This window comes from Gnatocerus cornutus, chromosome 9, assembly GCF_029298725.1.
Source record: "Gnatocerus cornutus isolate USDA-ARS CGAHR chromosome 9, icGnaCorn1.1, whole genome shotgun sequence".
Taxonomy (NCBI): domain Eukaryota; kingdom Metazoa; phylum Arthropoda; class Insecta; order Coleoptera; family Tenebrionidae; genus Gnatocerus; species Gnatocerus cornutus.
In genome coordinates, this window is record NC_142241.1 from 9,818,428 (window position 1) to 9,832,642 (window position 14,215).

At 34.5% G+C, this 14,215-nt stretch overlaps 6 protein-coding genes across 6 annotated transcripts in view; 3 read left to right on the plus strand and 3 right to left on the minus strand.

The window, feature by feature from the left end:
- Positions 1-211, minus strand: part of Orc5 (origin recognition complex subunit 5) — a 44,795-nt gene extending 44,584 nt beyond the window's left edge. The window contains exon 1 of the mRNA XM_088045208.1: positions 78-211. The gene's annotated coding sequence lies outside the window, so the exon portion shown is untranslated. The remainder of the gene's footprint in view (positions 1-77) is intronic.
- Positions 212-331: 120 nt separating this feature from the next.
- LOC148168694 (NCK-interacting protein with SH3 domain) lies at positions 332-4,581 on the plus strand. Its single transcript, XM_088045198.1, has 7 exons — positions 332-487; positions 550-1,472; positions 1,523-1,725; positions 3,710-3,813; positions 3,861-4,082; positions 4,132-4,304; positions 4,356-4,581. Exons 1-7 carry the CDS (start codon positions 463-465, stop codon positions 4,542-4,544), a joined length of 1,839 nt encoding a protein of 612 aa, XP_087901324.1. The 5' UTR covers positions 332-462; the 3' UTR covers positions 4,545-4,581.
- A 233-nt stretch (positions 4,582-4,814) lies between these two features.
- LOC148168695 (troponin C-like) lies at positions 4,815-6,451 on the minus strand. Its single transcript, XM_088045210.1, has 5 exons — positions 6,321-6,451; positions 6,128-6,155; positions 5,341-5,484; positions 5,040-5,291; positions 4,815-4,987 (listed from the first exon to the last, which is right to left on the minus strand). The coding sequence occupies exons 1-5, from the start codon at positions 6,321-6,323 to the stop codon at positions 4,956-4,958; spliced, it is 459 nt and encodes a 152-aa protein (XP_087901336.1). The 5' UTR covers positions 6,324-6,451; the 3' UTR covers positions 4,815-4,955.
- Positions 6,452-7,642: 1,191 nt separating this feature from the next.
- rogdi (rogdi atypical leucine zipper) lies at positions 7,643-9,517 on the plus strand. The gene is made up of 7 exons (XM_088045075.1): positions 7,643-7,845; positions 7,906-7,977; positions 8,023-8,157; positions 8,206-8,366; positions 8,415-8,535; positions 8,587-8,796; positions 8,848-9,517. Exons 1-7 carry the CDS (start codon positions 7,810-7,812, stop codon positions 8,908-8,910), a joined length of 798 nt encoding a protein of 265 aa, XP_087901201.1. The 5' UTR covers positions 7,643-7,809; the 3' UTR covers positions 8,911-9,517.
- A 576-nt stretch (positions 9,518-10,093) lies between these two features.
- LOC148168697 (uncharacterized) lies at positions 10,094-11,766 on the plus strand. The gene is made up of 6 exons (XM_088045879.1): positions 10,094-10,350; positions 10,402-10,495; positions 10,545-10,594; positions 10,685-11,138; positions 11,189-11,344; positions 11,389-11,766. The coding sequence occupies exons 1-6, from the start codon at positions 10,218-10,220 to the stop codon at positions 11,651-11,653; spliced, it is 1,152 nt and encodes a 383-aa protein (XP_087902005.1). The 5' UTR covers positions 10,094-10,217; the 3' UTR covers positions 11,654-11,766.
- On the minus strand, positions 11,662-13,326 carry Hpd (4-hydroxyphenylpyruvate dioxygenase). Its single transcript, XM_088045880.1, has 8 exons — positions 13,243-13,326; positions 13,167-13,193; positions 12,952-13,119; positions 12,775-12,900; positions 12,640-12,729; positions 12,493-12,593; positions 11,894-12,446; positions 11,662-11,842 (listed from the first exon to the last, which is right to left on the minus strand). The coding sequence occupies exons 1-8, from the start codon at positions 13,243-13,245 to the stop codon at positions 11,768-11,770; spliced, it is 1,143 nt and encodes a 380-aa protein (XP_087902006.1). The 5' UTR covers positions 13,246-13,326; the 3' UTR covers positions 11,662-11,767.
- Positions 13,327-14,215: the final 889 nt, after the last annotated feature.

Below are 14,215 nucleotides of genomic sequence, written 5' to 3' on the forward strand. Positions count from 1 at the left end.
AATAAAACGGACGTAGTCTAATACCGCAACAAATTTCTAATAACTCGGTAATCAAAAGTAATACAAATTGGACTTACATAAAGAGCCAGAAAGTTCAAATTATTTTGTTTGGAGTACAATTTAACACAAAACACAATCAAATTTGACACTTGTTTGTATTTAACAATGCTGCCATCTTTGCCACAATTACTATATTCTATAAAATTCAAAAAATTTGACTTAAATTGAGCTAGTACCGTTAGGAAACGACGGGAACTTAAGTATTTTTATCAATGTTTATAGATTATTGTTATAATTTGTCTTTTGAAATGTTTTTTTTTATAATTTGACAGATTATGTCCTGCGAGTAGCGTTCGCAGAGACAAGATCCACAACATAAACAAAAAAGAGGCGTGACAGATATTTGTCAAATTATTAAATCAAGTTTATTACTTTCACTCTCAATTTTTACGTAATTCCGAAATGTCACAGAATATTGTTTTATCAGGTAAGTACTGAAAATTTTCAATTTTTAACGTATCACACATTTCTACAAATTCGTGTTTTCAGGGACTCTGGATATGCTCCACAGTTTGTACGATTTCAAAGCAACATACGCGAAAACTTTGAGTTTTCGGAACAACGATTACTTTATTTTATACCAGACAAATACCAAACATAAGAATTGGTGGGAAGTGATCAATGAAGGTGGAGAAATGGGATTTATTCCGTCAAATTATGTAGAAACTGTGACTGTGCACCCCTCTTTCTATTTAGAATTTCTTGATACATGTCTGCATAATCTGAAACAGAGAGCTTCTATAGAGGAGGTTGAGGGTATACAAGAAGTTATAGAAAGACTTAATGAAATGAAATACCAAATTGAACAGTTGCCAGAGGTTACTAAGAATAGAGGAGATGAAGTGAAATCATCTTACAAAAACTCGGATGGACATCACCTTCACAGTCTGAGGTCATCTCCAAGCTCACATTCCTCTCTCTTAACTGAAATAAAAGAGGCTAAAGAAGCCCCAATTACACCAATTCAAAGACCTAATAAAGAAATTATAAGAAAATCAATTGAGAATATTCATGAGGAAGTCAGTTCTGAAGTTTGCAATGATCGACGAAAATCTGACGCTTCTTCTCCAGCAATCACGCACCAGTCAGTTTATGAGTTGGTTGAAAGTGTGAGGATTAATACTCAGTTGTCCCATGAAATGTCCAGAGTGGCAGTGGTTACAGTAGTCCAAGGACTTCATGAGCTGCTCCCAGCGTCGGTTTTTCCATATCTTAGCACCATTTTATCCCAAGTACAAACTTCTCTCGTTGTTGATGATGTACAAATTGACCAGACCCATGATGCTAGTCGCTTGAAAATTATTTTCACAGAGTTAACTTCTTGTAAGGAAGATTCCCAACAGCGCAGTTGGATGCTTCACGAAGACGAAGATGTTATTAAAGAATATCTACTGGAACTCATTTCTATTCTGGTTTGTAGGTAAAAATGGTGTTAACGTTAAATTAGTTTTTCTCGTTTCAGTCTAACGCAGATGCCAGCATCTCAAGACACGTGATTTCTTCAGATCAGTACCATTGTATAATAACTCTAATTCAATTCTACCAAATGGAAATTCGCTGGTCGATACGCCAACTTTTATTACAAACATTTGGTGTCTTGTGCAGCTTGGATAAGACTGTTGTCAACATCATGTTAAATTCTATTTTACCAGGAGAACTTGCCAGGTTAATATTTATTTTATCATATTCGTGCCAAATATTTTGCGAAAATTATCATTTTGTTTTGACGCGAGAAGAAAACGAATTACTCACTTGTGGGACAAAAAACTGAAAATTCGGGGAAATTTTCTAAATTGTGGGTTGCATAAGTGAGGATTCGATGGAAAACATAAATAGCGGATGTCTAGAGAGTCGGATATAAGTAGAATTCTCTGAAAATCAGAGACATTCTTCAGTGATTTTAAATGGCAGCGGAATCTTCCATATTTTTTTAATCTTGAAAAATAGGTTTCTAATGAAGTGATGGGGCGGACGTTGATTGATGAATCACAGGAAAGTTGTACTGTGTATTGCGGAATTGAGCTATCTCATATATACAGGGCGTTATTATGTTTAATATTGTTCTATGCAATTAACTCCTAAATTACATCGATGCGGTGCCGAATTAAATAGGGAATCGGTGTAAAAACAACAAAAAAAAGTTTTTGTTCTACCTTTTGAAACTTCTGATTTCGTTGAACTTGGCACGCATTGTACAACCCAATCTTTAGGGATCTAAAGATTACAGTTCATTGCTTTCGGGTGATTTTGATCCTAGTCGTACAGCCTAGATTTTCAGTTTTCTGATAAACAGTGCAATTGAAATGAAAACAGACTATTACTTTTATATCAGTTTTTTATTGAAACATTTTTTTGCTTTTATAAGTCAGCAATCCTTTATTCATAATCTCTAGGTTTTTTTTGTACTAGTCTATGCAACAATGCAAGTAAAGACGAGAAGTTTAAAGTACAGTAGAACCTCAATTATCCGGGTGCTTCAAACGTTAGAAAAGTGAAAATTTGAAATTTCAGGAGTAACAGTTAATGCAGTTTCATGTGATTTAAGTCAGTGCAGAGAGCTAAAACAAAATCATGAGTTAAAATTTTTGTCTTCTAATAGTAGTGTTCCCAAACATTAAGAGAAATACTTGAAATAAATTCTTTTACAATTAAAACGTTTATAATTATAGAAACTGAAAACTTAAGTGGCAGAAAAAATTTTGTGACCAAAAAAGAAATAAATAAAAGTACCAGATTTTTTGTACTACAAAATAGTTAAATTTATTTACTTAATATGTCTGATGATAAGAGTTGGTTGTATCAATTTCTTTCAATATTAAAAATTGTTATTGTTAAGATGTTGATAAATTTTGTTAGTTTTTTTTATGTATATATTTTTAACGTATGTTTATTTCATTACTCGATTATCCGTGCAGGCCCCGGTCCCGAGAAGTACGGATAATCGAGGTTGTACTGTATTACCTTCTCAAAAATAGCAAAGTCACACTTCATGATTTTTTTAAATAAATTGGAATAACAAAAACTTGTTCCATTATCGCAGGAAACAATAAATTTCTATTGATGCCCCTCAAACAACTAAATATTTATTAAATAAAATAAAAATCGGACAGTTTTCTTAGGAAGAAGTAGTTGAAGCCATCAATTACACACATTATTGTTCATGATTTGATAAATTTATGATAAACTTCCTGAGCTAAGGACAAATAAATGCGATTTTGGAAAAAAATAGTGCGCAATGCGGACACTAAATTTTCTTTGGCATTCGACTAAACTCCTCTTAAAAATTTGTAAAATTACCAAGCGTGGGTGCCAGAACATGATAAACATGTTTTGATAAAAACATTTCGAAATGCCTACAATTTTATAAAGTTCTTGTTTTGATGACAATACGCCAAGTGGTGAAAAATTGACGAACATCATACCCAAGGAAAACAGAATCTGTTTTTAAGAGCTCCAATCATTTAGGTCATGTTTTGATTGCATTTATGATAAATGGGATCAACCTGTTAGAAACCGCTCCCGTCGGTCTTCAAATAACATTATTTTAATTGCTTGCGTGGAGTTTATTGTTGGCTTAAAATAGGTTTTATACTGTTGGTTGTGGTATTGTACCATTGGTAATGTGGGCGCGTGGGGTGTTTTATTTCAGAGACATGATGGCGAACGCTCGCAACATTCCCAAATTAAACTACTCGTCAATACTGTTAACGATGATATTTTCGATGGGTGAACCGATGCCGATTACGCATCATGGTAACGAACTGTTTCGACACGTGGGGAAATTATGACTGTATTTGTAGAGTTATTGGGGAGGAATTTCCTTTCGTTTCTTCTCAACAATATTGAGTACCCTCCGGACACGGATATAGACGAGCAGATCCCTGATTTGTTTCTCAACTGCATCATTTCTTTCAATTTGCAATTCGAGGACTGCTCGGAAAATCCAGTTTTAAACGCTTTAGAGGAACGAGATGTTGCGAAGACGTTCACGGAGAAGATACTTCTTTTACTTAATCGTGAACGTGAGTATTTAGATGAGTTTTGGCCCCGGGAGTTATAATTAGGTTCCAGATGATCCTGTGAGAATTTTCGAGCACGAGCCGGCACCTCCACATTCGCTTCTCAAGTTGTTTGTTGATTTATTGAGTCGACAGACAACGGCGGATCTTTTCTATACCAATGATATTAAAGTTTTGATCGATATTGTGGTCAGAAATATTGCCGATTTATCTCCGGGAGATAAGGTATAGGGTGAGGGATGAGATCTGAAATAAACTAGCGATTTTTGCTTGCAGAGAAGGCACCAGTATATTGAACTGTGCAGAAGAGTCATGCGAAACACGAATTACGACGAACACAGACACAGAGTCGATGATATTCTGAAATGTTTTACTAGGATCTTCTGTGAAGAGAGTGAGTTGAGTAAAAATGACCAAAAATTAGTTCGGGAGATCTCCCACGAGTTTCCCCAATTCTTTAAATAATTTTGTGATATTTTTTTTATTAAATTTTATTGATGTACTAGTGATTGATTTCTATACCCATGTTCGAAATTGTATGTGATATCCTACCTCATGTAGTTTCAATTCGTTGCGCCATTGTAGGGTCAATGAATCGCTTGCGTTGTCGTATATGCAGCTGTGACTTTAAGGAAACGAATCTAGTTCATTTAAACCTCTCATGTGATTCGTACCAAAGTTTAATTGAGTATAGCTTTAAGTGATCTGTTTGGCGGTACAAACTGTAAACGACGATAAAGTCAATAAATTTATTTATGAAATAAATACAAATATATTGTAATTAAAATAAAATCTTATGTAACACTTCGTTCACATAGTGTTTTTTTTCTTTCCTTAACAAATAAAATGCACTGAAGCGAATACGTTGCCAAAGACTTAAACTTCACCAGTCATCATCTCCATGAATTCTGAAACATTGCGATAGAGATTGACGTCAACACGTCCAAAATTAGATCTCACCATCGAAATCCACGGTTCCAGAACCGTCAGTATCGATTTCTTCAATCATCATGTCCAACTCCTTATCTGTGAGTTGGTCATCCAATTCTCTTAAGATCTCGCGAAGACATGTGGTAGGGATGTAACCATTACCTTCCTTATCGTACAACCTGAAGGCTTCCTTCAGCTCTTTTTGCATGGCTTCATCGTCTTCTTCAACTATGAATTTTGCAGCCAAAGTAACGAATTCCTCAAACTCGAGACGACCGGACTCTGGAAAATTATTTTTTAAACATCGGAAACGGTGGTGGTGAAGACTCACTATCGGCATCAACTTCTTCAATGAGTTCCTCCAAGATTTTTTTGTCGAAGGGTTGCCCCATGAGACGAAGAATATCTGAAACCATGTCGCAGGGGATGCTGCCGGATTTTTGGTTATCAAAAGCTTCAAAGGCTTTGCGGAGGACTGAAAATAACGTTTCATATCAAATTTGTTTTCGATTCCACGTCGCGATCTCTACATGTTTATACAAAATGTTGGGTAAGAATAGATTTAAATGGAACAGCTGCCCTGAAGAGCGTTCACACCCACAAATGTCAAAATATCAGTGCCAATAAAACATTTTCGAAAAGACCGGAAGATGGATATAATTAGGGGAAATGTCCCTAATCAGGCACAAATAATGCTTGGACTTGTTCCAACTCATGAAAGGACAATGGCAGAATTAAAAAAATCGCGGCCAAAAATACAACGAATTTTCATCATGTCATTGTTGTGAAAGCTCGGAAATTTCCAGTTCTCAATCATCTGGCAGATTTATTTAGACGCGCCTGGTCGAAATTATGATTTCTGCGTTTGTGGGTGGCTAAATCGCTGTTTTGAAATTTTTAAATGGATTACACCTGTCAAAAATTCAGTTTATTTCAATGATTTTTGCTTAACTGAGCACAGGTGGTGGCGTCGCGACGTATGAAAACCCTCCAATTTTAGTCTTTAAAATAAAAAAAAATGATGGAGATTACGTAGAAAAATTCACACAATTAATATGATCATAGTGCAGAAAATAAACAATATAAAAATTATGGCTACATTGACTTGGAAAACTTACCGGCAATTTGTTCTGGAGGAAGATCATCCTAAAATAAAAAAAAAGATTAATTCAGCGTAAAAACTATTAAATATCAATCTGGCAAAGATCAGCGTTTCCGGAGAAATTCCGGTGTTAATAAATCACTGATTGGTTGTGCATTTGCCAAATTTCACTATCCACTAATCACAGTTTAATTAAAATTGATATGTACCATGTCTGCGTGTGTTGTAAACGTAAGCTTGTGTCGGGACCAAAGTCGGAGAAGAACTAGATGGATACCCGACTGTTAATCTGTTATTATTTTAGAGTTATAGTGGATTTCTAGCGTTTCCCCGTCCCCCTGGACTTTTCAAGTCTTTTGCAGAGTATATTTCAGCCCACACTCTAGCATCCTTCTACCAATCAGAGACGTTGAGAAAACGGCAGCAAAATCAAGTAACCCATGCTTGTATTTTTAGATATTTCAGTTAAAACAAATGCAGCAGTTGCTTGAATCCGCCCGATTTATTTTCTCCAGCAAAACAGCTACACTTGACTTTACCTACTTTCAGATTATCATTTTTTATTTCTTTGAAAACGGATCCCGAGTTTCTTCTTTTTGTCTTGGTTCAATTTGAGTTCGTTTAGTTCAAGTACAACTGATACAGAAAGGGGTCTGGAGTGTTTAATTTAATTACGCTTTTACAGTAAATAAACAAGAATTGAAAATAGCGGGGCCTAGAAAAGGAAATTTTCTTCACGAATTTTCAATCGCCAATTTAATACCGATTTAATCGTTTATGTATATTTATATCATTTGTAAAATATTCAGAGCGTATCCTCCCACGCCCCCGTGTCGTTCACTTTTCTAAATTTGCTCGAACCACCACTGTTGGAGACAAATTGATATTTTTGACAAAAATACTCATTTTGTAAAAATTCACAGTTTAATATCATTCTAATCCATTACGTAGGCTCATTGCGAATCTGAACTCTGAAGTTCAATCAGATCGATATTTTGACGTCGGTTCTTTTGATCAATCAGTGATGAAGTCACAGCATTGGCGCCGACGTCCGTTTATCCCGGCACGTCGAAAAAAACAGATTATGGGAGTAATTAACAATTTTATTTATTTAGCAGACATGCGCTTGGCAGCAAATATGCAATTACATCTAACTAATGTTTAGATAGAAGTGTTAATCAGTGTGGACACACCCTTTTTGCTGCCAAAGTGAATTGCGGATTCTGACTTAGATAAAGTGTAAGCTCATCTGTACAACAATTAAGAGAACAGGTGTTGCGTATTTTAAATGAATGAGCTTGTTATTAATCTGCGGTCCAAAACAACACGAGAGCGAAAAAATCTTCAACATTGTTCTGTCACTTCTCAAAATCCAATGTAAATTGAGCGAGTTAAATCCACATTTTGCTTGAAACAATTACATAGATTTTTTGTATTCTAGAATTTTAACAGGTAGTAGCGACACAGTTACACATCAAAGCTCAAGTTAGCTCCCAGTTCCCAAATTTTACTTCAAGTTTCAAGGAGTCAGAAGAGTATTTAAAATTGCCGCAGATTTTTTTCAAAGTGCGCATGCGTACGTCACAAATGTCATCATTTCAATCAAATAAACGTCAAAATTGTTAAAGTATTTAGTTTTATAGGCTCTACTGCACAATCTCGGTTATTAGTTTCGTCACTCTTTAACTTTTTTGAACGATGGTAGATTGTGAAAAGGAAGAAGCCCTGAACTTGGTAATTATTGTCTTACGTAAAAACCCGAAAAGTATGGTTATGTGAACTTTCTTTTTAAAGCAAAAAGAATTTGAATGGGTACTGCATCAGGAGGTTCACAAAGGTCTAGAACAAATCCATCAAATTCTCGCGGTAGGTGTGAATTTCATATTGTCACCATTTCAAGAATTATTGTAGGAATGTGCTGGGCGGTTTCCTGTCAGACTTTATGATAAAGATAATTCGAACAGGCAGGACAAATTCGTGCTCTCCGTTCCTTCGGATCAAGTGAAATGTGTTGTTACATTAACAGGAGATAGTATTACACATGCTGTAAGAGTGTATAGTGGTTTTATATCTTTTGACCCACTTCTGTTTAAGGATATTAATTTTAAAGTGACCAGACAAACTAATACGACAATTGTTCGCACGAGCATTCAGAATGATTGTCCTTGGAAGTTACAACAAGTACAGGATGCAGCTAATCACCTCCAACAAGCTATAAATCATATTGATGATGTGGGGAAAAACTATAAGTTTAAGTGGGTTAATTTAATTACGTGACACTTGTGATTACGTTTTGTTTTTAGATCCTCTGATGAAGTTTTACATGTGTTGGGTAATATTTTAGGGAGTTTACAAAGGGGGCGTACTAGTTTGATAGTACCCAGAAAGAGACCCATGGATGATCTTATGAGGAGTTTAAATATGGTAAAATTGTGATTTGTTACAATTTATTATAGCCAAATTGACTCATTTTAGAAATCTTTAAATCCAAATTTAAGTGAAGATTTAGCTATTAGTTTCTATATACAGAGCCATAAATTGATATTTGCAATTTATCAACTGACAAATATTCATGGAACTATGAAGTATGATTCCACTCATGCTGAGAGCTCAGTGCCTTGGTTGAATGAGGTGCTAGTATTTTTCACTGTCGGCTTACAGCTTTGTCAACAACTTAAAGATAAGGTAAAATCAGATAAAATCATTTACGATTGTTTAATGTTTTGATTTTTGCAGATCTGTGTGTTCTCTCAGTATAAAGATTTTACAGTAGGATCACGTCCATCTAGTCCGCATTAATTATAATCTCATTCCAAGCAAAATTGTATATAATGATATTGTCAATTTTAATTGATACCGTGTAAATAGGTGTCCTTTTGGACATGTTACGAATCTAATTATCGTTTAGGCATAACGCGTTTTAATATATGTATTTATTTTGTTTTTTCCTTTTGAGGTGTAAATCTCCAATTTAAGTGGTTGGAGAAGTTGACAAACCCTGTATTTTGCTTTGTACAATTTTTTAAGTGTGATAGTTGTAGAAGTAAGTAGCCTAATATATGTAACTTTTTAACTCAGATTATTATGCCTAATTTTCTTTGTCATTTTCCAATTTTTTATGCTAAAAATAAGGAAAACAACAAGACTTCTAAAAACATCAAAAAACAATGTTAAATTGGTAACATACTATTAGACTTTTTACCCTTTTTTTGATTGGGGCATATATTACTTAATGCAATTTTTTTTTATTTATGAACTTGGTCCACTTTACCTCTGAACCACCCATATATTAGACTACTGAAGTATGTAGTTACTAATTTTATAAGACAATAATTGAAGTTTGCACATTCAAATCTACACTTCTATAATTGTAATTGTTAAAGCAATAAAGTCCTGTTTAATGTTATCATTGAGATTTTTGTGCTAAAAAAAGAAGTAACGTCATTTTACACTCGAGATTCCACAAGATATTAAATTGTGTGACGATAATGCCAACTTGTTAAATTTTTTATTTCCTAATCTCTGTATTATTTCTCAGCGTTGTGTCAATAGAAAATAAACAGTTAACACATAGCTGACCGACCTGATTAGCATAACAAATTGTTTATTTATGTAGTACATATTTGCAGCAAGGAAAATCGTTTCATCCGCAACTGGTTGTAAGTGGCTATTCTAAGCGCACAATGGCTCTTTCTGGCCTTGAGCCATAAATATACAAATAATTTTTTTTTAAAGAACCGTAAAAAAGTATTTTTTATTATATTATTTATATAACAATTAAAATTGAATATACCTACAATTCCGCACGATTTATGTAATTTTTGTACTCTTTTTAAAAAAACTAAATGTTTTTTTTCTCATCGACGGCTACAGGAAAACTCGCGATCATGTTTTAAACTAGGAAATTTTACTTTTGAAGCGGCAATTTTTAAATGTTGAACCAATCAAATGAGAGAATTGTACAGTTCCGACCAATGAGAAAAGTTGTGTCTCCTTAATTGCTTTTGTTGTCAAAAATGTACATAACCTTAAAAAATTTCAAGTAAAGTTAGTGTTGACTGCTAGAGTTTAATTAGTCATTATAATTATCAGTTATAATAGTTATTATGAATAATTGTGATTCATACAACGATTGGATGTCAATTTTTAACAACGAACTCAAAAATGTTTGGATACAAGAACGAACTGAACTTCGAAAAATATCGATGATCTATTTTGCTTTTCAGAAGGAATTAGATGGTAATCTTTTATAAAATCAATCTAAATTTGTTATTAATTATTATATTTCAGAACTTAAATGTTGTTTAAGTGAAGAGGTTTCAAAAATAAAAGCAGAATTTAGAAAAAAAGATTTTGATGAGAAACGCAGGAAGTTTTCAGGATTGTAAGACTCAAACTTTATCAGAAATGTTTTATTTCGTTATTTCTTTTAGGGTACAGTCAGAAATGTTTGATATAGATATAGACATAGATACTGATAAAGGTAAGCAGATCATAAGAGCTAATTTTCTCCTTTTTTGTACTGAATTTATAATTTTTTATAATTCTAAAAAATTTTGAACTTATTTTGCAGAAAACCAAACTCCTCCAATACTACCATTAAAGGAAGACCTCAAAGAAGCAAAGACTAAAGATTTACAGATTAAATCGCTGAATCCTCGCTCATTTGCTAGAGATTGCACACCTCCTCCACAGCTCCTAAGTACACCCCTAACTGTTAACAGCCCTGTTTTGAACAAAAACAATTTTAATAAGTTTAAGCGAAAAAAATCGTCTAGTCCTGCATCTTTAAATAACCAAAACATCAAAACCCCTAAAATTGAAGAAGTTTTATCGACACCGAAAATTGCTGACGACTCCAACATCATGGAAAGCTCAATTATTGAAGATACACCTGAGATTAAAATTCAAAAGAAGTCTAAAAAGTCGCGGCTGAGATTAAAAAAACGACCAGGAAATCCCAAATTGAATAAAACCAAACAGAATACGACGTTAACGCAAATGTTTTTTGAGCCTATAGAAGCGAAGTATAGATTATATGTGTAGTTTTCTTATGAAACTCTTGTGCTGTTTTTAGGCACATTGACTCCAACCTGCCATCAATGACTGCCACGGAAATTATAAATCTTATTAATGAAAACAGCAGCGAGTCTGATGCGGAATCTGATGCGACCGTTGATGATCTTCACATTCCAACACCCCAAAATATCACTAATCCCAAATCCCCTTCTAAGTATGTTGAAAATTTTAAGGTCACAAAGAAAGAATTGTTTTTAGGGCACCAAATCAGTTTGATCAGGAAGTTGTCAGAGGTAAAGACAGGCTTAAGTTAAAAGGTTGGTCCTGTAAAGAGTGTGAAGCTTATTATGAAGGACTGAATTTAACACCCACTGAATTACAAAAGAAGATGGATCAATGTTCAAGACACAGATCTAAGTTCAAACCAAGAGAAGAGACATGGGATGGTTTTTGGGATCTCACGTTTGGACCGACTCCGCGGAAGCAAGATGACGAGAAGTCTGTGGTTTTGGTTAAATTATAAGTTTCAGAAAGGCCCCAAAGTAATTTATTTTCAACTTAAATATCCAATTAACAGTTCACTTTAAATTTGTACAAGCATTTATAATTATAATACACTAATCTAGTTAAAATCGGCTTACAAGTTTCCTCGTTTCTCCTGCTCTATTTCAATTGCCTCAAACAAAGCCTTGAAGTTTCCAGCTCCAAATCCCTACAATAACATTTCCGTTTTAAATATAACTGACAGATAGATATAACTTACATTGTGATTCCTTCTTTGGATAACTTCCAAAAACAGAGTTGGTCGATCTTGCATATTTTTCGTGAAAATCTGAAGTAAATATCCGTTCTCATCATAATCGATCAAAATCTTCAGTTTTTGTAAAATATTTAAATCTTCAGCCACCTTCACTTTACTAAGTTTCAACTTCTCTCTTAGAATGTCGTAGTAGCTGTCTGGAACTTGAAGAAACTCGACTCCACGGTCTTGCAAATTCTGCACAGATTTGATGATATCTTGAGTGTTGAGAGCGATGTGTTGTACTCCCGCTCCTCCGTAGTACTCGACATATTCCTGGATTTGACTCTTCTTCTTTCCGGGCGCAGGTTCGTTGATTGGAAGTTTGACGTTTTCTTCCCAATTACTCATGACGATGGAACGCAAAGCGGAATATTCCGTATGGACTTGCTTATCATCAACTGACCAAAATCTGTGGAACTGGAGGACGGTTTCGTACCATTTTGCCACGGATTCCATTTCGCCGTCTGGTTGGTTTCCCACGACATGGTCAATGAAGTCGAGTTTTCCAGGGGGGCTGAAACAAGTCTTTAGAAAAACCCCGCGAAGAGATTGAGTATTACAGTTGTTTGCATAGTTTGTCGCCTTGGCACATAACGAAACCAGGAAGGAAGGGCCCTCGGTACAAACTCCTGTCGATGAAAGTGTGCGTGGTGTCGCCGTACTAAAACACATTTTTAATTCATTTAAGAGAATTTGTTGAATTGTACCGTTTGGATTTTAGCGAATCGAACAATGCCGTGAAAGTCGCTCTCTTCCCAGATATCCTTAATTATTTTAGCACCCTTCTCCTTGGCTCTCTGAAAGGAGAGTTAAGGGAGGAAAAATCAGTTTTGTTTTTATACCAAGACGATGCCATTCAAGTCCTCCACAGCCATTGCAATGTCTTTGACGCCATCTCCGTGTTTGACCAAATGGGGTCCGACTTCATTGTCTCCAGGTTCATACGCAGAAACGAAAACTAGCACTATCTAAAATGGTACAAAGTTAAACTAGTTCAAAGACGCACAGTTTGAATTTACTTGATTTTGTCGCACCACGTGAGCTGCGTATTTCCGACTCTTACTTTCGAGCCCTTTGTAGGCCAAAGGCTCAAATCCTAGTCTGGTAACGTAGTAGCTGGCAGCTTGTTTTGCATTTCCCACATAGAATGTTAAGTGGTCGAAAGACAAAAATCTTCCTTTTGTGGGCTACGGGAAAAATTTAATTCAGATCGACACTTTCTGGTATTACGTACCTTAGGCCCTTTATCTGTGTAACTTGTCTGAAAAAAAGGGAATAAAACGTTTGGATAGAAACGAAGGATTTCTTACCATTATCAGTGGCTGAAAACTGGCTGAAATATGCTGAATAACAGCTCAGATCATGTCTTATATAACTTCGCACAAACAACTTTGTTTATCGGATTAATAATTAATTTAAAGAATGCTAATGTAAAGATCTAGAAGGAAATATTAGCATTTCAGCATTACTAAGGGGTTTTTAATATTTACTGTTCGATTTTCCAGTACTTTTTGCGTGTAATCAACAGTAAAAAACGGTCTAGAGTTATTTAACTACCCTCAATCCAATCCTCGCTTTTTTTAAATAATTTTTTATTACTACAATTTTGTTGAGACGCCAATCGAACGAAGTAAGTAAACAAAAATTAATTATCGCACTGTTTGCTCAGTGTGCGAATTTTTGAAAACGCGGAATTTTTCCTTCCATGACTTGCAGAATAAATAATAATAAATTATAATCATTTGACTTTTATTTAAATTGATAGTAAATACGTAATTAAGTAAGTTATACTAAGGTACTGTGTCATCAGGTGTGTCGCTCTTAACCAATGAGCGCGACAAGAAAGTAGCCTTTAGCAGTTTTGTTGTTTATCAGAGTTCAGTGCTTTTTAATATTCATGGATTTTTAACAAGATCTGCATGGCAACAGGATTTTGTTATGTAGAAGTAATTTATACCTCTTATATACGTGAAATGTTCAGAAATCGTAGTTTCGAACTTTCTTTTATCCTAAGTTCTTCATTGTTAAACTGTTTGGATTGTTGTTTGAAATTACTTGTTTTCTAGAAAGTTTGCAGAGAAGTTATTGCAAACTCTAAGTGATTTTTTCATACGGAAATTTCTCTATGGAAATTATTAAAACAGTTTCAAACACACATTAAATTTATTAGAGGTGCTCTGAAATCTTAATAAATAACGCATAACAAATTTTTCATTTAATTAGAGATCTTCAGGTAATTTTTATTTTTGTCCAAAACGAAAATACACCACACGGTTCACTCTG